The 26,485-nt window shown below is 36.7% G+C and overlaps 3 protein-coding genes across 5 annotated transcripts in view; 1 reads left to right on the forward strand and 2 right to left on the reverse strand.

Annotated features, from left to right (window-relative positions):
• Positions 1–8,671, reverse strand: part of nhsb (Nance-Horan syndrome b (congenital cataracts and dental anomalies)) — a 56,521-nt gene extending 47,850 nt beyond the window's left edge. Inside the window, exon 1 of the mRNA XM_084100229.1 lies at positions 8,318–8,671. Within this exon, the coding sequence (XP_083956355.1) occupies positions 8,318–8,597 (280 nt within the window). The 5' untranslated portion in view covers positions 8,598–8,671. The remainder of the gene's footprint in view (positions 1–8,317) is intronic.
• Positions 8,672–13,236: 4,565 nt separating this feature from the next.
• On the forward strand, positions 13,237–21,137 carry ace2 (angiotensin I converting enzyme 2). Of its 2 annotated transcripts, none has more exons than XM_084100241.1 (18): positions 13,237–13,541; positions 13,986–14,144; positions 14,270–14,363; positions 15,100–15,243; positions 15,390–15,502; positions 15,581–15,686; positions 15,835–15,932; positions 16,207–16,376; positions 16,654–16,880; positions 16,985–17,129; positions 17,213–17,311; positions 18,312–18,434; positions 18,533–18,711; positions 19,031–19,089; positions 19,179–19,279; positions 19,370–19,486; positions 19,910–20,104; positions 20,899–21,137. In XM_084100241.1, exons 1-18 carry the CDS (start codon positions 13,356–13,358, stop codon positions 20,999–21,001), a joined length of 2,418 nt encoding a protein of 805 aa, XP_083956367.1. In that variant the 5' UTR covers positions 13,237–13,355; the 3' UTR covers positions 21,002–21,137. The 2 variants fall into 2 exon arrangements, with proteins under 2 accessions (XP_083956367.1, XP_083956366.1); XM_084100240.1 differs by having other exon boundaries at positions 13,252–13,541; positions 19,010–19,089; positions 20,899–21,073.
• LOC311074031 (uncharacterized protein) lies at positions 21,066–25,239 on the reverse strand. 2 transcript variants are annotated; one of them, XM_084100262.1, is made up of 6 exons: positions 25,129–25,149; positions 24,253–24,338; positions 22,381–22,726; positions 22,111–22,233; positions 21,868–22,001; positions 21,066–21,644 (listed from the first exon to the last, which is right to left on the reverse strand). In XM_084100262.1, exons 2-6 carry the CDS (start codon positions 24,262–24,264, stop codon positions 21,408–21,410), a joined length of 852 nt encoding a protein of 283 aa, XP_083956388.1. In that variant the 5' UTR covers positions 24,265–24,338; positions 25,129–25,149; the 3' UTR covers positions 21,066–21,407. The 2 variants fall into 2 exon arrangements, with proteins under 2 accessions (XP_083956388.1, XP_083956387.1); XM_084100261.1 differs by lacking the exon at positions 24,253–24,338 and having other exon boundaries at positions 25,129–25,239.
• Positions 25,240–26,485: the final 1,246 nt, after the last annotated feature.

The following is a 26,485-nucleotide window of genomic DNA, read 5'->3' on the forward strand; positions in this document are numbered from 1 at the left end:
AGAGGTACAGGTCAGCATAAACTCTTGATAGTAACACAAAGCACCCATTAGACCATAAATATTATATTTTTTTCCCTCTTCCACTTCCTTTGAACCTACCTAATACTTCATTTTGAGCTTATATTTGAAGTAAATTATAACCTGAGAGTGTCATTTGCCCTTTGTGTGAACTAAATTACCTGAAAGGAAGTAGTATAACACTCTTTACCATTCCATTGTGTTAGCCCCTATGTTAGAGAAGGTCCAGCCCTAAGGCAAAGAGATACAACTCAAATATCTTCTCAACCAAGCATTAGAAACAAAAAAACTGTTCTATTGCGTGAGGAAAATCAGGAATTCTCATCTTACTTTGAAGCTGTTTATATAAGGTTGCAACTTGTAACATAGAAAAATCATTGAATATATACACGATTTGCACATACAGTAAAACACAAAGCACTTTTACTATGTTTAAAGTTAGTGTGCTTGGCATGAAGTTTGCCACTCTTGCACTCAGGAATGACTCCAGCAGTCAAGCAAATGATTGGCATATGTTTTTGCCCAAATGCCACCAGTTGAAGTAAAATATACAAATAAAGGTTCCTTTTTAATTAAAGATTCTCTCTATAGAAAAGAACAGCTTCGTTTCACACCCTAAAGTCCAGAAATAATGAATAATTGGTTTTCTTTTTTTTTCTTTTCTCAATAACCTATATGTGGTGAATATATATATATATATATATATATATATATATATATATAAGTGTAGGCCATGCATTTAACTCATTTCTTGCCATATTCTCCACATTCCACAAAGCATCTAAATGTTTTGTGCTACATTTGGTATTCCAACATATACTACGCAGTTTATATAAAAATATAAAACGCAGTTTTATCAAACTGTAGCATGTTAGATCAAACATCAGATGAAACCATCAAAACATCAAAAGTAAAAGCATGCATATCCTTATTTTGACCTGAGGCAATGCACAAGTGCTCACGGTAGACTTGTTCTCTAAGACTGTGTGTGTGCAAATGGTGGGCAAACGAGTATTTAAACTATGGGCTGCAGCACTCTCTGAATCTGACCAATCAGAACTGAGCACACAGTGGCCCGGAGCTGAGAGGATGATGTGCCGTACATAGCTACTTTAATTCCAGGCCACTGAGACTCATTTATGTATGATACTTATCAAAACGGAACAAGACAGAGAGCACTCGACCTATTATAAGACAAACAGAGAATGGAAGAAGGAGTGTGTGCTAAGTGTGTTTTCTGGCTTGCAAGTGTTTGCCTGTGTCTTTTATATGTGTATTTCCATTTACATGTATTTTTGTATGTACAAACAAACAAAATCATTTTCTGTTCATGGGTACTATATGCACTATGTGTGAGGGTGGGGGATCTAAAGCTACAGGACAATGAATTTGGCTCCAGGGGCTCTTAGAGCAAAGAGAGTGGATGCTGCAGTGGGCTCTGTTAAAAGGTTAGAGCCCCTCTCCCTCAGGCTTCTGTTATATATATATATAATACATGTTTTTTAAAATATCTTTTTCTAAATGTCTTATTTTAACTATTGTTAACGTATAATAAATGCTTAAAAATTGCTCATTTGTTTATGCAAATACCAATGTTAACAAATAAGACCTTATTATAAAGTGTTGACATTTTTAAATGCCATTTCTATTTTCACTTTTTTTTGTGTAAGAATAGCAACAATTATTGCAAGAATTATGATTAAAACGATTCAACCTCAGAGGTTTCCTTAGATCATACATACGCAATGCAGTTTTCAACAGTACAAAGTTGAGGCTGTTTCTGTTTTAGACACATTGGTGAGGGTGTTAAGCGTAACAAGTCAAAACTGTTTCTCCAGTCGCTACGAGTCGACTTTTCTCAGTCTGATGTCTTTCCCTTCATTAGTAAAACCTGCAAACGGCTGTATGCTCTGGGAGAGATCTTGTCTAATTAAACAGGTCCGGGGCCAGGCAAGGTAATCTCTACCCATCCTCGCTGGGGAGGCCAGATCAGGCCTTCTCACTTCCAGGATGGAAAGAGAAAAGCGTCCCAGAATGGATTAGATCCAAGACTAGACACAATGCTGTGTGAGGTACTGTAGCTGTTTTTGTTCTGTGCTGTTATGCAATGTGATGCATGTATGTATGCATGTATGTACTCATCATTTTTATGCACTGCTCAAATATTTCAAGAATGAATATCTCTTGTTAAAGGGATAGTTCACCCAAAAATGAAAATTCTGTCATTAATTACTCACCCTCATGTTGTTCCAACCCGTAAGACCTTCGTTCATCTTCGGAACGCAAATTTAAGATATTTTTGATGAAATCTAAGAGCTTTCTGATCCCACATAGACTGCAACGTCATTGCCACTTTCAAGGCACAGAAAGGTAGTAAAGACATTGTAGAAATCGTTCATGTGACTACAGTGGTTCAACCTTAATTTTATGAAGTGACAAGAAACGATTTTGTGCGAAAAAAAAAAAACTTTATTCAACAATTTCTGCACTGTGTTTACAACATGAACAGCATCAGAGACCGACACGGAAGAGAAGAAATTGTTGAATAAAGTCGTTGTTTTTGTTTTTTTGCACACAAAAATTATTCTTGTTTGGAACGACATGAGGATGAGTAATCAATGACAGAATTTTCATTTTTGGCTGAACTATCCCTTTAAAGGTATAGATTATTTGCAGCATTGTCCTCCTGCAGGACCAAGACTAATGAGCATATTATGCAAATACCTCAAAATGTAAGAACAGTTTTAGTTTTTTCCAAATAATCAACAACACTATCTGTCAGCTTACACACACATGACACAGCGACATGATTTATATGGACCCCCCTCTCCATATATTGGACATACATTACATCACAATTATTGCACTAGATACCTTAATATCCCACCTCACTATAGCCATTTTAAAACTGTGACAATCACAATAATAACAACAATTCACACAACTGTCATTGTTACAGGATGTTGCACTAGCTATTTCATGACTTTGACTTTATCTATTGTTTGTAAATTCCATTGTGTGAATTTATTGTCTGTAACATTGAGTTACTGTGCTGTGCATAGTGTGTTTATAAATGCATGATGTTTGCAACAAGAATTCTCGGAAACTACATTTAGTAGTTTTACTGTTCTAAGAACTTTAGCTAACATTCTAGCAAGATTCTCTCAAAGTTAACGGTATTACTAAAACGTTAATTCAAAGTTATCTGATTTTCAATAATGTTCTTAAAACGTTAGAACAAAAACATTTATGTCTTGTTCATGGAAGTTTGTTCTCTGAAATGTTTTAGTTGAGTGCCTAACATTGTTTTTAAAATGTTACTTCTTGTTTCAGAACGTTCAAAAGCAACATTCCCATAATGTTTGCAAAACGATAAAATGGAATGTTCCCTTAACTTTCACATAACCATTAATTTTTCTTAAAAAAACCTTTATAAAACTGGACGTTTTGAATGTTCATAACTAAATATGAACATTAGCAAAACGTTCTTAGAACATATTTTATTATTGTATTTAATTAAATAATATAATGATTGTATTCAAATTCAAAATATAAATTCAAAAGAGTTTTGTATATTAAAGTTTGGAGCTGTTGGTTCTTGCAAATCATCTAAACCTACTTTAAGATTGTTTCAAATGAAAAAGATCTGGAGTGGATCTACAGAGATAAAGGTCACAATTAAAGTTATATGGCCAACTGTCCATTCAAATTCAGGAGGGTGTCGTTCCTGGCACCACACACCATCACTGGAATAACATGACAATACACTGCAATTATGGGATTAGGATCGTTTACACTAATCGAGCCATAAAGGGCTATCACACGCACAATGAGATAGTTCGAGCCCCCAGCACAGTTGTTCACAACCAATGTTTTAGAATCAAATGCAAGGTAATATTTCTTAATTGTCCATCTTTTCTTAATGCTTTGTCATAATTAATTCTCTAAACATAAAAACATCTGAATCTTGAAATTAGGGAAAAAACGTCAAGCTTCTCAAGAATTTTCCATCTGTTAAAGAGTGCAAAAATTACAGACTAGCATAAGTTTGTGCTCCTCAAAACTTAAGACAGCAAAATCCCTTGCTTTTAATCTTTTTATTTTGACTGTAAAGTCAGACACAGCAACCAGCTTTAGCATAACACTGTCCTCCTTTAATCACGCGACGTACAAACACATTCGGAGACTGTACTCTATCATTGTTGGTAATTAGTTTCTTTTATCTACATTAACCAGACTACAGGATAACACCAGGGATGAATCCAACCTTTTTGATGTGGAACAGGCTTTTGGAAATCTCTGGATTTTGGGCTTTTCTCAGAAATCCACAGTAAGAATCATACAGTATAGCCCTGACCGTCTTCAGGTGTTTGATGTTTGAGAAAATCAAGCCCTTTGGAGGTTAAAGTGAATGTATAATCATCACAATGTTGATTTGAGACATGCCTGAACCCTAACAAATGAAAAAAAAAAAAGCATAAATGCCTCAATAAAATAAAAAGCTGTTACTGTTATTTTTAATAATAAAAGTGATAAAAGATTTTTATATAGAGATAATATATTTTTGTAAATATATTTCTGTCATGACAACTCTCGGAGAGTTTGGCATGGTAATGAGTATGACAATGGCCGTTTCTCAATATGCGTTCTTGTCTGTACTTGTGTTCTTGTGGACTTGTGAAAACGTCATCAGTCGCTGCCCAAGTACTGTCCCAATACACAAGTTTGCATTTTGGCAAGAACGGTTAAAAATCCCGGAAGTGTTCTTGACACGCCCATTTTACCGAGGATGCATAGGTTGGTAACTTGTGTGAACTTGACGGCAGAAATATCCCAGCATTCATTTCGGCATTCGAGCAAAGAGAGGCAGGTCAATACAGCAAGTCGTTTTCTACAATTTCGTACGCTATTTCATCACTAAATTCACTTCTGAGAACATTTTTACGAAAATTGATGGTGAATCGAAAATGTGCTCAAACGTTTTCGGAAGTGAGAATCTCCATAAGCGTAGCTTTATTGTTATGAATTATAGACATTACATTGTAGTGTACAGTTGTAGAGTAATCCCTTGAGCTGAGGGTAGGCTTGGGCGATAAAGCCTGGCTGTTATCGTCAATAATTCTCGTTATGTTTGGGTACTGCAGACGGCGTCTGTGCGGGGGTATTATTGCGCAATACCAGCAAGAACACATCGTCTCAAACTGTCAGCAGCGTTCTGTGTGCTCGTCACCTTGTGAGTTCATTCTTCCAAGAACAATTAGCAAGTGCGTTCTCCCCAAGAACACAAGTCCGTTCTTTGCATTCTTGGTTTTGAGAAACACCCAATGTTAATGTGTTAGTCTTGGTGGAATAAATGCTGTTGCTGCAGAGCAAGTATGGAACTTGACACTGCCAATACACACACAACACACTGCTGTGAGCAAGTAAGACATGCTGCTGCTGTACAAGCATACATGAATCACCCCCATAGCAGATCTATACAGGTGGAGCTGGGGAAGCTCATTTTCTGTGTCCCAATTCAGAGGCTGCATTCGAAGGCCGATTGCGTCACCGCAACGCAACGAAGTTGCTAGACGACAAGAACAATCCTACATAGGCTAAACCGTTAACAACGCTCAGTCCAACCTTCGTGGCCTTCGAAGGATGCAGCCTTTGAATTGGGCCCTGTCCCAAATGGCACCCTACACTCACAGTCTTCCTACGAGTCCGCACTTCAGTGATGTAATGCCGCTTTGACTGTCGGGAAGAAGTCTGCTGTGGAGCATCGAGGGCGCATATCGCCCACAAAGGGGGAGCTCACGAGCACCCTTCTGACAACTGACTGGGCACCCTACAGTCTTGTGGATGTAACATACACACACATGTAGGAGCCATTGTAAGTCCACAAGACCAAAAGTGCATATGAGTGTGCCATTTGGGACAGTGCATGACTACCAATACAGCGGAAACCCTATAGAATAATGTAATTGTAAGCAGATTGGGTTAAGGACTAATGAGCCTGCGCCATCTAGAGTTTCATGACAGAACTTTGTATTATTTCATCAGAGCTTGTTGACAAAACACAGCTAAAAAAATATGTTTTAAGAAAGTTTTTGCTAACGTTCCAATTAAGTTGTGCAAACATTATTTCTAATAGTTCTCTGAACATTCAAAACATCCAGTTTTTAAAATGTATAAAAACATTTTTCTTAGTTATACGAACGTTAAGAGAACATTCCATTTATTGGAACGTTACTTCTGAATGTTCTCTGAACGTTCCGAAACAAGGAATAACATTTAAAAAATGTTAGATAAACATCCAATTAAAACATTTCTAGAAATGGTTTAATGAACAATGTATAAATAGCGTTTTTGTGGTAATGTTTTAAGAACATTTTTAAAGACTAGATAACGTTGAATGATCGTTCTATTAACTTTACTGGAAGAACTCTTCAAGGTTCACCCTTCATGACTAGCCAGAACCTTAGCCAAAGTTTTGAGAATGTTCCCTTTTAGCTGGGAACAAGGCTAACATTTTAATCAATGGTCAAATCAGTTTGACATTAATTTCCAATGTCATATGGATATTTTTAGTTTGGTGCTCTTATAAACTCCGATGGCACATGAAACGGGAACACCCTGCCATCAAATGATAAGTGGATCAATCAAAGCAAAGCTCATATCTGAAATGTCCTTTAATTCCTGCCAAGAAGAAAACATTGTATTATCCTGCAGGGGAGGATGTCAGTCTACCCAGGTACGCCAATAAACCCAGACACACTGCCAGCTTTACCTCATTCTGCCAAGCTACAAGGGCATGACATGCTCTGAACTCTGCAACATGACAAATAACAACGCGTCCTCCAAAATACACACTGATTCTGTAAGGAGCAGAGGAGCTGTGGGGGTGAAGTAGTTTTGGTCCGATGGTAATAATCACTCAGGGAGAAACAGATTATTTCAGCAGGTCCTAGCTTGACCTACATGGCTTAATCTTTTTTTGGGTCAAATCAGTTTATTCCTGGATGTAACCAGGTTCAAAACACGTCGCAAGGCATTGGCAGGAATGAAACGATATTCAAACTCTGTAAATGTGCTAGTTTGAAGTTTCTATTTGCCTCAAAGCAGAGGGGGAAATCTCCATCTTTCTAGTGCAGTGTTCATGCTCTGGGTTTAGCCCCACTGCAGCTTAACATCCGCTTATAATTAAAGCTATACAGCAGCACCCAGTGCTGAGGCTATGATCCACATGAGGCTATGATCTCCTCAGAGGCTTGACAAGGGCGCTGAGGCTGTAGCATTTTATTTCAAATAAGGGGCCTGGTTTCATCTGCCCATGCATTTGAAATGATGTAAGAGGAGGGTTTTTAAATCACATATTTTATGGATATCCCTCTTTCACTATCCTTTTTGGACATTTCTCCATGGATATGAGGTGGATGTTGCTTTGCATTTAATGGTGCATCCAAACAATATTTTCTCTCCACACCCTTAATATCCAACAACCTGGAAGTTTGATGTAAAATGCATCATTTTCTCAGAACATAGCCACTGTTTAAGTGTGGGCGACAAGGATATCTCGTCTCGTCGTGTTTACATGTCACATCACCGATAACCTTTAGGTTAGATTTATCTTTTGCATATAATTCTGTTGTACTAGCTGGATGGGTGCAGTGTCAGTTTAATATGACACAAGGACATAATAGTTTATTTTATATCAGCTTTATAATAGGATTGTGGAAAAATTGAGCATAATAAAAAACATTTTTTTTTTTTAGCGCATGGCAGATGTGATTATGCAATTATGCGTTTTAAACGAAGACACTATATAATTCTTATTATGATCGAAAAATGACTAAAATAATTTTTTATGAAATAAAAACCATGTCATACCTGCAGAGATAGCTGTTGCGTTTACCTATTTTAATAAGCAGTGGAATTGAAATAGCCATGGCACCTACACGCCCCTCTCTCCAAACAGCTGCTGAAAATGACCAACAGTCTCCTTATGTCTTAAAAATCTTAACGATCACACATATAAACTATAAAAAATAATATGCATAAGTGGGTTACTGTGTGGCAAGACGTTTTTCGATTCGCAGCGAAAAGCGCACCCGGTCACGGTGCAGGTGTTGGTTATACGCATACAGGCGTGTGACACATTATAATTTGCTCGGCAAAGCTTCGAGGCAGTGTCTACATGTGACTTGATACATATAACCAACATACTCATTCATTCTTTTCCAATAATTTAAAAACCACCCCACTTTCATGTGTAAAATCACCAAGCCGTTTAATTTACGCGTAATGGTTTACTTACGCACAGCCTCCAGTTTTGGATCCAGCGCACTGGCGGTTTGCTGAATTTTGCCTATTTTGTTCTGCAAAGCCCAAACCCGTTGGTTTGTGGAGATTATTTCGTTCTCAAGCTCCTGAAATAAGGAGCAGGCGTGTTTGGACAGGTCGGAGAGCTGCCGCAGGGTCCGGGATAGAGCCACATTGGTGATAGAGCACAGATCCTCGAACAGTAACCCTTCATCATTAGGGATGGGATGTCTGCACAGCAGCTGGGGCTCAACGATCCGTTTGGCAAAAGGCATTTTTCAGTAGGTAAATGCAAATCCCCCATAAATGAGTAAATCAACTAATCCAACAGAAGATTCTGGTGCCTGTCAAGCAAAAATCCACGAATCCTCCGCGCAACCCGCCATCACTTCAGCTCTCCCGTTAGAGGAGCTCACACAAGGGATGGAGGTTTCTCAGTGAAAATCTCTGCTCCTCCTCTGGTCCTGGATGCTTTTTGGTAGGCTACTGGGTTCTTTCAGGGCTTTGAGGCTGAGGTTGGATTGAGAGAGGCTTTGCAAAAACACGGACTGGTCTACTTGTGCCAGGAGCGGAGAGAAATTACACATTCTACTATGGAGAAGGCGTGCTACTTTAATATTAATTAGGACACGATGACGTCGCCTGGTAGGCGTCCAGTCAGGTGCTTCATTAATATTCACGAGCCAGGCCTTAACCGTATTAGTTTTTAAAAGAAAAATGCTTCCATAGATGATGGTCTAACAGGCACTCGTGTATATAGCTTTGATTAATTCATTTAGTCAAGCAACCAGTGTTCTAGATAGAAGGTGTTCTTGAAACAATTAATGCATTTTGTTTTAACAGCTTTAACTCGATGTCTTTTTGTTGCAGGTTAATTTTACATTTTGCAACTAACCCTAAACCAACCCCTATTCCTTACACTAACCCTATGTAGGCTACATGTAGACATTATTATAACTCAGCAGGCTACTTATGTGATTACACTGTAACGCGGACACCTACAAATAAAGTAACCTTATTATGCATTAAAAAATATCATTTTCTATTATAGGCTTCATTTGGGAGGGTGTGGTGGTTATGTATTTCCCATCTAACGTTCTGGCAAGGTTCACTCAAAGTTATGAACAATTGTCAAAACGTTAGCACAAAAACATTATTGTTCATGGAATGTTTTTTTCTGAAACGTTAAGTTGGATGGTGTCTTTTTTATCTATCTATTTATTTATTTATTTATTTATTTTTAAACCACATTTTTAACTCTTCCTGCGTTACAGCACAATATAGGCCTACAGTCTCCCATATAGACAGTTCAATATCTTTTCAATCTGCTGAAATGAAGAAGTTCATTCACAATCCCTAACTACGTTAATGCTCCATTGTGATTTCCACAAAGGTGACCACGTGAAGTATCCGTGCCTCGTTTTGGAACAGCAAAGGCTGCAGTATTACATCAGCACAGCGGTTTTCCGGTTAGAGGAATCGTTCGGATAAACTTTATCCACTCTTTTGTCGAGGACTTAGAGATGCTTAGGGCTGAAAAACACTGTTGTTCAAATACGCAAGGTTAACTGAACGGTGGTAGCCTAGTGGTGTGTATAGATCTGAGAAGTGAATGTGATGACCAAGGAGTTACTCTAACTTTTTCAGAATTTAGTCTTTTTTTTATTTATTAAGAAGATGAATATAGGCTAATGAAGATCAGTCAGAGCCACTCCAGATAAAAGATCTAAATATGTGTATAGCAGCCTCTCGTGGTAAAATCAGTGCAGTGCAGAAGCTAAAATTTAAAGGATTCAAAAAGATATCACCATCTGGTGGTCATATTATGCAACTGCGAGAATTGTGATGGCAATATATGGTATTTATACGAGGAAGTGTCTTATTTTATCATTATAAAATAAAGAAATCAAATATAGAAAATAAAGATGCAATCTGGTTAACAGATATTGAGGATAACTTGAATTACAGGCTGGTTTGATAAAACATGGTTGCAAATCGCATTTTAAATACATTTAATATTTAATTAAACAAATTGTACATTTTATTTATAAGTAATTTTAAGAACACCGAGAAAATGTATGACAGAAAGAAAGTGTAGTGATTAATCATGATTGTATTAGTTAACATTTAATCACTTTTTCCTAGTGTGCTGGATTTTATCTGACAACAATAATCTTACCTTAACCCAACCTTTGCTTTAAAACCTCACATGGAAACCATAAAACAGCCACACAACAGATAGAAGCACAACTTGTCATTGATGGATGAGCTAAAATAAACATTAAACAGATATGTTAGCAATCTGCTTAAACTCAGAAAGTTGAAACTAAAAACTGAAAGTTTGTCTGAGCATTGTATAGGCTAGAAATAGAAAAGAGAATATGGCGTTAAAACCCTGCGTAAATTGTTAAAATGTTCTAACAATTAGGCTACAATGTAACAATTTATGGCATTATTCCAAAAGAAATGTAAAACATTTATCTGTTCCTCAGCACAATATCCAGCTGTAGAAATATCTTTCTGTTCAATCCAATTTATTATGAACTCTCTGAGTCATCACCTTATCTTGATAAAGAACTACTTTAGCCTTTACGGTCAGTGATTTATGCTTTTATAGGCCTATATTATGTTTGCACAATGGACTCGCTGCTCAAGTAAAGAGGTCTCTTTATAGAAATCAGTTTTTTTCGGTGTGTTTTGCTTTAGCTACTGAATACAACAGGTACTCCGCCCGTATATGAAGCCCACATTTCAATTAAATATAATAAAATGCTGAAATGATTCGCTTGTTATAACACCGTGCCCATTCCACGCGACGCGCCAAAAGCAGATAGAACACATCAAAATCAGTGATTCTGTCTACGGTGGATGTGGCGCGAGTCGTGTGACAAAAGTACTATGTCAAAAAGTACCCGGATGACTTACCGGCGAGATGTGTGCATAAGATGGAAGCTTTACTATCCCATGAGGCCACGGGAGAGAATTTGTGAATGGCAGTGAAGCCGAAACACTGGTGGTAGGTCACATGATAATGAGAGCAGGGCGACGCGTACCTCTACTCATAGGCTACTATAGATTATAGAACGTACGTTGTCCTGAAATAATTACTTATTCAAATTAAGTTCCTACTTAAGAGAGTATGGCTGCATCCAAAATCACATACTTGTAGGTGAAAATCAGTAGCCTATGAGACAAAGGAAGTATGTCAAAATTCACATTCTGAAGTGTGCACGATGGACACTTATCCTATGAGGTCATGGGTGGGAGAGGATTTGTGAATGGCAGCAGAGCCCGTCTACGGAGAGCCTGCCCACTCCCTATTAAGTCCTATTGTACCGAATTTTGGTTGTAGTTCCACCAGAGATCCACTGGGGGCGATCGTCCATGAGTGCAGAATGAATGGGAGTCTATGGGGCTATACGGCTAAATTTGTCTCTTTCATCCGATTGCCGTTGAGAAATCTCAGATTTGATTGTAGGTTTTGCAAGTTCAACATGGGTTATAGGTCGAAAGTTGAATGAACGAGTACTTATGTCCTTTTGATTTCTTACAGGTTGAGTTGTTGTTGCCCATAACACGCTAGCATTCTGCTAATGAACGCTGATTGGTCAGTGAAGGACTGATTACGACCAGAGATACCGCTTGATGGCATCGTGGCATCCGAAGCGGGACCAGAAACAAACAAAACAAAAGCTCTTCTAGCACGTGTATTTACCTGTGTCAGCTGTGTTGTCGATGCCTCGAGTGAAAAGAAAGTGCAAAACGCGAAAGCACCAAAGTGACTGAAGGATTGCCGTAAAGCAGCATCTCTGGTCGTACGATGTGTATGACGTCATTGACACTTTAAAATACTTTTTAAAGCAAATAAGTGACTCTAAAAAATCTAACACCCAGCAATGTGTAATTTCTTTGCATCTCCTTTCGAATACAACATTCAAATTACTACACAAAAAATTATATCCTGAGAAAAGTGGATTTTGATGTGTATAGCGCCATAGACCTCCATTCATTCTGCACTCGTCCTGTGAGCGCCCTCATATGGAATCAGAGTGGAACTGCAACCAGTTCAAAAGCCGGAATTGTACTGAGAGTGAAACTTCTCGCCTTATTAGACATTCTCTGATGGCAGTTAAGCGACGCAACTGACTGACGCTGGTAGGTCACATGATAATGACAACATGGCGAATGTTGTACGTCCAGATTAAATTCATACAATATAGAACATACTTTAGTGGTCGTGAAGTAATTACTTATTCAAAATAACTACCCACTCAAAAGAGCATGCGTTTTCGGACGCAACCCAAGTGATTTCGGATGCAGCCACTCTGTTGCCGCGCTGGGTGTAGACGCGCTCGGAATATACTAAAATAGGCCTACTCTTACTATGTTTACCATATGGCAGGAATAGTAAGAGTAGTATGCATTTCCGAATTCAGCAACGTGTTAGAAGAAAATGTTCTACATAGAACCTTAAAGGGCTTTTCCAGGTGCTTCATAGAACCTGTTAAGAGGTTCCATCATGTGATTTTATGGATTTAGTTTTAATTAATTAATCTAATTTATTTATTAATCTATTTTTAAAAGTAATTTAATTTTATGAACTAAGCAGCTTGTAAACATACTTTATCACTAGAAAAAAATTAAATAGCCCCTTAATCATGAAAGTATTATTCAATCATTTAAGACTTTTCCAATTAAACTTTAATAAACAAATTCTGGATAAATTTCATGTGCACCCTGGCAACTGTTCAGAACACTGTAGCATCATAATGGCAGTTGGCAGGTGTTCTACAGAACTTGCCGTTTTATTCATAAAAAACTTTTCTAAACTGTAAATATGGTAATTTGAGCAGAAAATATGTTATGCAATGTCCAGTGAGACTCATTTACTGGAACCAACCCACCTGCATTCAAACAGAATGTTGCTCTATTAGGTTATGGCACTGGTCAAAGGGCAAAGCAATTAAGTTGCCTTTGATAAAAGCGTGCATGGGGAAAACAACAGAGTCAGTGTCGGTGGGATACGCGCTGTCATGATGTGTGCTAGGTGGCTCCTGCTTTTGGCCATGGCCTCCATGGCCTGCTCTCAGACGGTGGAGGAAAGAGCCAGGGAATTCTTAAATAAATTTGATGAGGAGGCATCTAATCTCGTGTACCAGTATTCCCTTGCATCCTGGGCCTACAACACAAATATTTCCCAGGAAAATGCAGATAAAGAGGTAAGTGTGATGTAAACAGACATGTTTTGGGGAAAATATGAATTGAACAATCAGTATCACCTGGATATGGATGTTCTTGACTAGTTAAGCATCATTTTCTAGCTTTTGAATAAAGTTTTTAACCAGTTCAACTATTGAAATGACAAAATATCTAATTTTTAGGGAAAATATTAATTGAAAAACATCAGTAGAAACTGGATATGGATATTCATGTCAAGTTGAGCATCTCTTTCTATCTTTTGCAGACAGTTTTTAACTCGTTTAGTTATTGAAATCACAAATTATCTAATTGTTGGTGAAAATAATAATTGAACAACGGTAGTAGTAATTGGATATGGGTGTTTCATGACAAGTTGAGCATCTCTTTCTATCTTCTGCAGACAGTTTTAACCCATTCAGCTGATTGGGTGTTCTATAATGAGAACTCTTTAAACTTCTCTTCAGGCTGAAGAATATGCAGTCTGGAGCGAATACTACAACAAGAAGTCAGAGGATTCCAGTGCCTTCCCTATCGATCAGATCTCCGATCCAGAGATTATAATGCAGCTCCAAAAGCTCCAAGATAAAGGAGCAGGGGCACTTTCACCTGACAAGGCTAGCGAAGTAAGTATGACATTGCTGATTTACAATAATGTCACCTCACCCATGTTTTCCACCACACTTTCATGTTTCACTTCTCCTGCATGTGTATTAAAACTTAAATACTCTGAATGCCTTTTGTATCACAGTTGAGGGACATAATGTCACAGATGAGCACTATTTACAACACAGCGACTGTGTGCAAAATGGACGACCCCTCTGACTGTCAGACTTTGGAGCCAGGTAATGTCCGCATACATATCACCATCCTAATGATAAAGCGTAATCTCAGGATCATTAACAGATACCTTGTTTTTATACTCATGATAATAAAAGATCTGTATAAAAGGCTTCTATGATCTGCTTCATTCATACACGTGTACAAACCTGAAAAAGGGAACTGTCAGTTTCTATTCTCAGATCCATTGTTGAACGTGGTCAGAACATTGTTTATTAGAAAAAGTGGATATAATATTTGAAACATAAGATGAAGGAAAGGTAAAATGGCCAGAAAAGATTGTTGAGTCATAATCATTTAAGATTTAATAAAGATTCAATGATGAATCACCAGGCCCAAACACTGCAGAAAGATTCACAGAATTTGAGAAACAGATGTTGTATATTCAGTTAGTTTTCAATAAGAGCTCTCAGTTTAATTGATCAAAGTGAAATCCTCAGAATTCAAAGATTTGTACCCTAAAAATAGTCTGAGTTTGCAAAGTTGACTGGAGCAATTTCTTTATCAGATTTGTAAGAAAACATAAGGATGTTTTTACTGAACACTACTTTTCAAAGGTTTGCGATCAGAATCCCTCCCAAAAAAAACTGCAGCACAACTGTTCTTAACATTGATATTAAGAAATGTTTCTTGAGCATCAAATCAGCATATTAGAATGATTTCTAAAGGATCATGTGATCCAATGTCTTTTTAACATAAACTACCAATTCACCTGACTTTAATTCATTTTTCATTCACTAGGCCTAGAGAGCATCATGGCGAACAGCAGAGACTACCACGAGCGTCTGAATGTGTGGGAGGGCTGGAGAGTGGCGACAGGGATGAAGATGAGACCCCTGTATGAGAAATATGTCGATCTGAAAAACGAAGCCGCCAAACTTAACAGTACGAACTCTTTTCCCCTTATGAAATATGTTTTTAGTTAGCAGAAATTGTTACACCTTTGCTTTTATTGCTTTAACTACATGGACAGCTAATGTGGTGGTGGCCAACAATAAAAGTTGTTCACTTAATTTTATTTTTTCTGAAAGAGTACGAAGACCATGGAGATTATTGGAGGGGGGATTACGAAACCATTGATGGACCTGAATACAGTTACTCCCGAGACCAAGTTATGGAAGATGCCAGGCGCGTTTACAAGGAGGTTGGTCCAAAAAAAAAAGTCAAAATAAGACTTTCTTTGGTTTTGATTCAGAAACTCACACTTAATATGATGTTCCAGATCTTACCATTGTATAAAGAGCTTCATGCTTATGTGAGAGCAAAACTGCAAGGCGTCTATCCTGGACACATCGCTTCTGACGGTTGCCTTCCAGCACATCTGCTTGGTAATATATGGAAAATTATTAAGTGATTCACAGTGCCAAAACAGTGGTATTAATGACAGATAATATAATACGTATATGCTAATAGGATATAGTGCTGTCTGATGAAATGTGGAGATAATGGTGATATTTTCTGACATTTCGCATTCAGGTGATATGTGGGGTAGGTTTTGGACCAATCTGTATCCTCTCATGATCCCGTATCCAGAAAAGCCTGATATTGATGTGAGCTCTGCAATGGTGGCCCAGGTAAGACATGTGACTCTTGTTTATTTCTATACCCTACCCTTTTGCTCTGAGCTGAGCGTCTCTTTATCTCCGAGGTTTTATCTTTTATCTTTATATATGTTTAACAGTACAAGGTCAGTTCACATTTTATTTGATCAAAGATTAAATGTAATCTATTCTATTAATCATTTTGTTCTTTAGCTGGAGCAATAAAAGCATCCCTGAAGATTATGGAGTCATGCTCTTTTTTTTTCTTCTTTTTTTTCTAATTATTTGATACCTCTGTACATTTCAGGGCTGGGATGAAATGCGCCTGTTTAAAGAGGCAGAAAAATTCTTTATGTCCGTAAACATGTCTGCAATGTTTGACAACTTCTGGACAAACTCAATGTTTATTAAACCTGAAGGAAGAGATGTGGTGTGCCATCCTACCGCATGGGACATGGGAAACAAAGAGGACTTCAGGTGGGGCTGATAATACTGCTATGCTTGGTAATGACTAACTGGTAGACAAGATACTAATTTAAAGAATTCAGTTCAGTTATTTTCTTTTGCTGTTTACATTTATTTGATAAAAAACCTTAATACTGTAAAATATTACAATTTAAAATAACTTTCCATTTGAAGTTATTTTAAAATTTCTGTGATGGCAAACCTGAATTTTCAGCATTATCATCAATAGAACATTTCAAAAGTATAGCAATTATTAATTTTAAATGAATTTTTTTTTTTTTTTTTACAGAATCAAAATGTGCACTAAAGTGAACATGGATGATTTCTTAACTGTTCACCATGAGATGGGACATAACCAATACCAAATGGCCTACCGTAACCTCTCATACCTGCTGAGAGATGGTGCTAACGAAGGCTTCCATGAGGCTGTGGGAGAGATCATGTCTCTTTCTGCTGCCACTCCTTCTCACCTGCAGTCATTGGGCCTTCTGCCTTCTGATTTCAAGGAGGACTATGGTAAAGGGCCATTGCATGCCGAGTCAGGAGTCTGACTTCATCTAAATGAACATAAACTGATTTTAGCAGATCATTCTTTACCAAAACGTTTTCTGTATGCACAGAGACCGAGATTAATTTCCTGTTGAAGCAGGCCCTCACCATCGTGGCCACTCTGCCCTTCACCTACATGCTGGAGGAATGGAGGTGGCAAGCCTTTAAAGAGACAATTCCCAAAGACGAGTGGATGCTCCGCTGGTGGCAAATGAAGTGAGTGAAAGAAGAAACGTAGGATCAGAATCCAAACATTGTGAAGTTTTATTCAGTGTGGCTCATCACATTTGTTACCGCAGGAGAGAGCTAGTTGGAGTGGCTGAGGCTGTGCCCAGAGATGAGTCGTATTGTGACCCACCTGCACTTTTCCATGTGTCTGGGGATTATTCTTTTATCAGGTAATGCAATCTGTATTAATAAAGGGTTGCATTTGACAAAGTGCCGATTGTCTTTGTCACTGCATAAGTTGCGTTTTTAATTGAACAGTCCTGATATCAAATCTTAAAACAGTCCATATTTCACATTAGTTGTGAATGTGAAGTCTGTGTTAAAGGCAATGCAATAAAAATACAGTTTACCACGAAATAATAGCCAGAAACGTCTTTATATTGAGATCTTTGCAGACCGCACAGAACAAACATGCAACGCGACCTATGTAGTCCAATTCATGAACAAATTACGAGCCAGTTCTTTTTAGTGAATAGAAACATACATTGCATATATTCCAGACACAAATGACTCTTTTGAGACGGTTCTTTGTAGTGAATCAGAACATAGTGCGCGACCAGGGTAACTCAATTCAAAAAACAAATGACTCTTTTGAGCCAGTACTTTCAATTGAGCTGGTTCTTTAAAAAGAAAAAACCTGATTGTGTTATTTGCAGCATTAGCTGAGAAAGAATTTTTTTCAAACCTTTTTCAACCTGAAAGAAAGAATTTTTTTCATATTTAAACAAAATGCACTTTATAAACCAGTGTTGGGTAAGTTACTCTAAAGAAGTAATTCATTACTAGCTATTAATGACATCTTCAACAGTGTAATTAGATTGCTGTACTAATTCCTCTCTCTATAAGTACTGTATTACTTATTAAAAACCATATAAATCTCGACCAGTTGAACAATACAAGGATAGACATGAAACTGTTCTTTTAAATCTGTCAAATAAAAAAATTGCATAAATTATTCTTGAACTGACCAAAGTATTTAAATTATTTAAATCAACTTTTTTTAAAATATAGAATCAAATCAAACCGAGAGCTTGTGAATCTGAAATGATTTGTATAGCCAGAATTATTTTCTGAATTAAGTCAGAATTAAGTCTTTCTTTGTGCAATACAGTATAGGCTAAATCTATGGCTAATAGTCATATGAATAGCTATGTCTGGTTTCTCTAATAGGTACTTCACTAGAACCATATATCAGTTCCAGTTTCAAGAGGCATTATGTGAGGCAGCTGGCCACACCGGTCCCCTTCACAAATGTGACATTACCAACTCAACCGAAGCTGGGAACAAACTCAGGTGTGCAGAATGCTTTGTGTCTTTGATATTGCTTACTGATATACTTTCTACTTTTAACTTTACACTGCAATAGACTTGTATTCTTCGATGGTCCGCAGGCATATGCTTGAGTTAGGCCGATCCGTGTCTTGGACTCGTGCTCTGGAAGATATTGCAGGAACCACGAGGATAGACTCCCAGCCACTGCTACATTACTTCAGCACTCTCATGGAGTGGCTAAAGCAGGAGAACCAGAAGAACAACAGAGTGCCCGGCTGGAACGTCAATATCAACCCAAGTTAGTATTTCATTTGAACATAAACCTTACTTTTCTTTTACAGAAAGTAAAATTCCTCCCAGTTAATGTGAGAAACTGATAGATGTAAGAAACAACAAGGAAATGTAACTACTAAATGAGGGGGTGTACTTAAAAATGGTTACATTTCTGTACATTCTATTAATAATAAATCAATGGTTAAATTATATTACCTTCATCCATCAATACAGTCCAAATAAAGTTCCAGTATTGACATGCCAACATGCTGTCTGTTGAAAAATGACAACGTTTTTCATTAGGCGTATTGTCTTACTCACAGCTTCCTATTTAAATCGTGTAGATTCAGAAAACGCCTTCAAAGTCAGAATAAGCCTAAAATCTGCCATGGGAGATAAAGCAGTGAGTCTCTTTCAATTTGAACACTCATAATGAATTACAGATACAAATAGAATGTTAATTTGCTAATTGTTGTTCATTCTTATCTCCAGTATCCCTGGAATACAAATGAAATGTATCTCTTTAAGTCCACTATGGGCTTTGCCATGCGCCAGTACTACTTGGAAGTAAAGAAAATAGAAAAGAATTTCATGTAAGTATCCTTATCCTTCACTAAGTGCACATCAGAGTAATGAGACCTGAATCATTTTCATCATAAAATGAACATATTTGTTGCACGCAGGCCAGAGAACATCCACACGTACGATGAGACCGCCAGAATCTCCTTTTATTTTGTTGTGATGGATCCAACCATACCAGACACAATTATTCCTAAGGCGGAAGTAGAAGAGGCTATCTGGTATTTCTTGAAACCATACTATATAAAAATATAGAAATAAAAAACATTAAATATTGTATATTGAATAATACATGATTATTATTTAGATTTTATATATATATATATATATATATATATATTATTTAGATTATATAATATTATATATATATATATATATATATATATATATATATATATATATACTATTTATATATTATGAATATATTTTAATATATTAACTATAAACTATTTTATTGATATAAAACATTTGAAAACTGAATATTATTGTGATTATTCCATGTTTTATTCTTAATCTCAACTCAACGACTGAATACATTTTAATATTTTGGAAATAATTGAATGAATATTGGGTGTCGTAACATTATGAGGAACTAAAGCAATTGTTCCTGTGACTAAAGAATTTCCCTTGTTAACTCTTCCCAGGCTGTCAAGAGAACGTATCAATGGTGCATTTCTACTCAATGATGAAACACTGGAATTTGTTGGGCTGCAAACAACATTAGCTCCACCCAAAGAGGAAAAAATCACAGTTTGGCTGGTGGTGTTTGGAGTGGTAATGGGAGTAACTGTGTGTGGAGGGATTTATCTTATTACCACAGGGATATTAAACAGGAAGAAGTAAGTACTAGAAGGGAAGCCCCTTCAAAAATGAGTCAATCATCGAACGTGGTTTAGAAACATTTTAGTGACAGTGAATTATGCAATTCTTGTTCGTATAACAGATTGGTGGAATTGCATCATCATAGCAGCTACATACTGTATAGCTACATGCATTGTAGACAATATATACAAATATGACATAATCCAACATCCTTTTCTGGGACAATACAATAAGTAACACTTTATTTTTAGCATCCATATTATGGATTATACACATTATAATAATTATTTTCTATAGAAATAGTAAAATATGAGCTTCAAAAATATTGAAATCCACATTTTGACCACAGCTAGTTTGTTTTTGAATTTCTTACATTGTTGCAAAAACTGAACTTGTTTCAGACGTTAGCTAACATCTCAGAATTATGGCTAATGTTCTTGCAAGGTTCTCTCAAGGTTTTGAATAAACATTTTTCCAGTAACGCTGACAGTCAAATTGTTAGCACAAAAATGTTATTTATGGAACTTTTTTCCTGAAAAATGTCAGTTCGTCAGAATGTTCAGAGAGCATTCAAAAGTAACATTAACCATAATGTTTGCAAAATTTTATAATTGAATGTTCCCAACATTCGCAAAAAAACAAGAAAAACGTTTAACTTTTTTTTTTTTTTTTTACAAACAGGACATTTTGAACGTTCAGAAAACATTCAGAAATAACATTTTCATTACTTAATTTGAACGCTAGCAAAACATTCTTATAACAGATTTTTGTCAGCTGAGTGACTGAATGATTATATTTCCAAATTTTTCAGGAAAGCTAAGAAGGCCGAGGAGACTATGAACCCATATGAGAATTCAGATGAAGGAGAAGTAAACAAAGCCTTCGAGCAAGACATTGAACAAACAGGACTGTAAAGAAAAAGGGGTTTTCAAAAACATCAGAATTGAGAGTGATGAAAAAAGCTTCCACATCATTGCATGCGTTTGGAGACTTTTTTATTTTCTAATACAATGAACAGATCACTTTTTCCCCCCACAAATGTTTATTTAAATGTCTGATGGAAAAGTGTAAAAAAGATACATTAACACATAATGACAAATGATGAATTTACTGTAACCATCAGGATGGCTCAAATTGCTAATAGCTTATGCAGACAGATGTAAATAGATTAATATTATAAATATATGGATAAAGTATATAGAATGTTGTTGTTGTTGTTTTACATACTATAAAAACATACCCAGTGATGTGGTACTACAATATAATAAAAAGCAGTTCAGCATAAAAATGCAAAAAAGAAGCACATTCTGAATAAAATCTTTATTTTAAAATGTTAAGGATTTTTGTGGCATCAGTCTCGATTAAGTCAAAGCAGTCGCTGGATGTAAGTACGCCTCTTGGCTCCAGTTTCACAGGGCCATTGTCCACAGTGTGAATGAACCATCCTCTGTGGAGCGCTGACTCAAAATGCCGGTGACCCGACGGGGCTACAGTCATGTAGAAAACAAGGGCTGTTTTTTCTGGATCATCTCCAGAGATGTCTAGCGTTTTTTCGGTCTGAAATAAACAATTTTGTTTAACTGCAGCTTATGGGACAAAAAATCGATTGGCGAGTAATTTTGCATGAGCAGGGAGACTTTGTAAATATATCTTATTTTCTGAATTTTATATCCCAATGTCATGCCGTTCAGAAAATATTAAGATACAAATGACACAATATGCAGCCCTAACAAAGCTCGAATGCAAAGGCAAGAAACAGAGAACATTATTGAAAACTTACTTTAATTTTCAACATCTTTTTGTCTCCTTCATTGGTGCAGCAGAAGTAGTTATTTGTGCCAGTGAAGTTCAGCACAACAGGAACACACAATCCTGTGTCTTTGGTGGCCATGCATTGGAGGATGGAGATTTTTGCTGAATAAATTCAAAATATGTGGAAGAAATGTCATTTTTAAAACAAAAACAAAAATAGGACTGCCACAAGGAAAAGTGGCATAAATATATATATATTGAACATACAAACCTGACATAGTGTCCACCAAACATATCTGATCACGCTGACCGGATGCAATATACTTTTTGACTGATTTTGACTTCAGGAACAAATGGCTTTTTCCTGTAATCAGTTCTCCAATTTGTGTAGAAACTGTGAAAAAGGCAGCAGAATTAGAACATTTTTAAATATGGGGTTGTAGTTTCTTATGAACAATAAAAATGGAACGGTCACTTCAAAATTAGTTAATTCAAATGAATAAAAAAGGTGAGGAATAAAAGATTATTGAATGTTTCTTACTAATGCCAAAATCAGCTTGCTCAGAGGTGACCACAACTTCATTAAATTGGTGATCACAGCTACAGGAAGGTTCGTCAGTGTCGGGGCTTTGGTCATCAACCAGATTGAAGCTCATGTTTGCCAGGGAAACAAGCAGCTGATCGTCATCATCGAAACAGTCGTCCTCAATGTCCTCATCTATCGACTCAGTTTTCATAGGATGTGACTGTTTCTGATGCCCACCATTCTCCAAATCTTCCTCACTTAACATGGTCAGGCTGAATCTCAGTTTCATCTTCCTTTTCGTGCCACACTTGTCCTCAGATTCACGCTCATCTGTTTTTCCAGGGCTCGGATGGTGTACAGTCTACGAGAGGAAATTATTTGCTTCAGTGCAGTTGAAAACACAAAGGATTTAGAAATGAACCACAAAGAGGTGGTCTCGAAAATATTTGTTTCAAACGCCGCCCACACATGATCACATGATCATTCTGACTTGGCTAAAAGGCCATAGTAAAAAAATCAGTTTCATTTCTCTCGTGTCATAAACATGGATGTGATCGAGTAGAAAAGGATCCTTTAGATAGAACATCAGAAAAGGCCTTGATTTTTCTGCTACTTATCATCTAGAGTTTATCTCCCTTTGTGAATAAATAGAGTAGGAGTGACTGTCAGGAGTCACTAATACAGTGTAACATTACGTGTAGGATAAACTCACGAAGATGAAAGGAGAATGCTAGAACATCAACTTTAATAAATAAACTGCAGACATGAATAATATACATACCAACATAAACGAGAACTGACAAACACTGAGGGAGAACTGAGGACTTATAAGCAGGAACCAAATAAATGAGCTAATGAGATTAATTACAGAACACAGTTGAAACCAAATTAACTAAACAGAACATGGGTAAACTGGGTCACAGAGAACACTAAATGCCACATGTTACTTACAGACATTGATCAATTGCTATATTTTTATTTTTTAATTTATATTTATTATAATAATATAACATACCTGTTAAAATGAACTTAAAGACAAAAAAATTACAATTTTCTTTTTTTGCTACTTATCTAGAGTTTATCTCCCTTTGTAGATAGATAGATAGATAGATAGATAGAGACAGACAGAAAGATAGAGATAGACAGACAGACGATAGATAGACAGATAGATAGACGATAGATAGAGATAGACAGACAGACGATAGATAGATAGATAGATAGATAGATAGACAGACAGAAAGATAGAGATAGACAGACAGACAGATGATAGATATACAGATATATGATAGATAGATAGACAGACTATAGATAGATAGATAGACAGACAGACAGATGATAGATATACAGATATATGATAGATAGATAGACAGACAGACAGATGATAGATATACAGACAGAAAGATAGAGAGATAGATAAATAGATTGATTGACAGACAGACAGACAGATACAGATATACGATCGATAGACATACGATAAATAGATATACGATAGATAGACAGATTATAGATATAATACAGACATTGATCAATTACTTTTTTTTGTAAAACTTTAATAACACTTCATTTGTTAACATGAATTAAAAATGAACCATACTTCTACAGCATTTATTAATCTTAGTTTGTGTAAATCACAGCATTTGCTAATTTTAAGATCAAAACTGGCATCTGTTAACATCAGTTAATGCACTGTGAACTAATATGAACATGTACATTTTTATTAACTTACATTAACAAAGGTTGTTAAATGCTGTAAAAATAGTTTTCTCATTGTTAGTTTATGTTACTTAACGAATTAACTAATGTAATACCTTACTGTAAAGTGTTCCCTTTTATTTTGCTATATATGTAATTATAAAAAGATTAATCTGTTGAAACAAAATTGCATACCTCTGCTGCCATGTTGATTAATGTGCTGATGAATGAAGAATGTGAGCCCTGACTCTGGAAACACTGCCTTTTCTAAGTTGGTAACTCTGATGTGGTAGGAAAAGGAAGTTGTAATAGAAATTATACAAACGCATGAGGTTTGTGCGTGCTCATTGGCCTTACAGATCTCTTTGCATACCAAAACAAATTAAGCAATGATTTCAAAATGTTCCCTAATAAACCTATCCAAAGCATGAGGTAATAATATAACATGGCCTACTTATTAAAATGAACTTAAAAGACAAAAAATGTTTTTAACTCTATGACAAGCTGGGGTGCGTTTCAAGCCATCGTTCCAACGAATATTCGCAAAAAGCAAAGCAAAGTTCAACGACCGGTCTGGAGCGGTGGTTAGCTGTGGTTAGAAGCAGAGTTTCTTGTTTGTCATGTGATATGATGTGGACTCAATGAATTCTTATCTTGAGCCAAATAAGCAAGCTGACATTCAATCTATAGGCTACCTTTTATCTAGAATAGACATACAAATGTCGTTTACGTCTTTTAATTTGTCGAGAGATTTAAAGCGTCGTTCTTGAAGAGTGCGCACGTGCGAACATGCTCTAGTAGGTTAATAGGGTAGACTGAGTTCAGTTGGTAGCCTACACTTTTTGCTTTTTCCGTTACCACACCAAAACTAGGGACTGAAAAGAAGTGATTTTTTTCATATGACACCTTTACTTGTCTACTAAAATATTAATAATTATTAACATCCATAAGTTGGCTAGGTCATATTTGCAACAATTAGCTCATTAAAGGCACAATAAGTAACTTTTTTGCTTTAAAAATAGCAAAAATCACTATATCTATGTTATATATTTTTTTTAGTTGTGTACTTACATTATCCCGACTGTTTCCAACAACTTTCAAACCAGGGCTGCGTTCAGCCCCGACAAAACGTTGCACAACGTTTTTTAAACAGGAACGGTGATGCATTGAACACACTGTTCTGATGACGCAAGAGTTGCAACTATGGCAGCTGAGGAGGCCATTCTTTGTGTTATTTGTAAAGAATTTTCGGATCCTGATGAAGTCGGTATAAATATGTGTTTAATACTACAAAATATGCCCGATGTTACAGTTACTGCACTTGCCGCCCAGAACAAAAGAGAACATCAATCGAGTGAAGGGATTGCTGAAACTAAAATGGAAGCACACATCTTACCTAATTCAGACTAAAACACATCTATTTAGCCTCACATACTGACTTTATTTGTAGTTCATACTGTTTTAATACCCTGTATTTTCTTTCTCATTTTTAGCACTTAATTGTTTATTTCTATACCAAATGTCATACACTTGCAATGAAGCTGAAAATATAAACTACATCATTATGTTGATATCCTATATTTATACAATAAAACTTAAGACAAACATGTCTTCTAATATCCTCAGTTGTTGCGTATACTGAGCTGCATCGAACACATTTGTAAAATATAGCTGCGAGCAGCGATTGCGGGCCCAAGCCGGTGGCACCGCCACCCTGGTGCCTTTAGTTACACTAAAGCCACCGGGGTGGCGGTGTCACCGGCTTGGGCCCTCCATCGCTGCTCGCAGCTATATTTATATATATATATATATATATATATATATATATATATATGCCAGTTGGTGGCGCTATAACTTTGACTCCCAATAGTTACATCCATCTGATCGGCCTCTTACCACGAACACACTGCTGAAGTTTCATCAAGATCAGTTAACGTATGCAGAAGTTATATTACTTCGTGTTTCTCTTTTCTCGCCATTGTTTCCTCGCCACGGCCAAACCGTTCGAGACATCAAAAATCCGTCCGGAATTTATCATCCTCAATGTCTTGACTTCATGCTGACCGAGTTTGGAGGCGATTGGATGAATTCTCTAGGATGAGTACATCAAATTCCACAGCATGCGTTTTTCAAACAACCCATAATAGCCGACTTCCTGTTGGGCGGAGCTAATAACTTAGAGTGCGGAAGTTGTTCGGCCCGATGAGATCTATATGTGTACCGAGTTTCATATTAATTCATGCAAGCGTGTTTGATATATAGACCAAGTTTTTAGACCGTGTCCAAGGGGGCGCTGTTGAGCCCCCCTGCCACGCCCGGGTACCAGCTTCAGCCCGGCTCTGATGACTGTGGGTTCTGACCTGTGTGGAAAGTTTCAAGAGTTTTTGAGCACGTTAAGGGCCCCAAAAGCCCCTGAAACCTTGAAGAA

This window comes from Abramis brama (assembly GCF_963993115.1).
Source record: "Abramis brama genome assembly, chromosome: 23".
NCBI classification, from domain to species: domain Eukaryota; kingdom Metazoa; phylum Chordata; class Actinopteri; order Cypriniformes; family Leuciscidae; genus Abramis; species Abramis brama.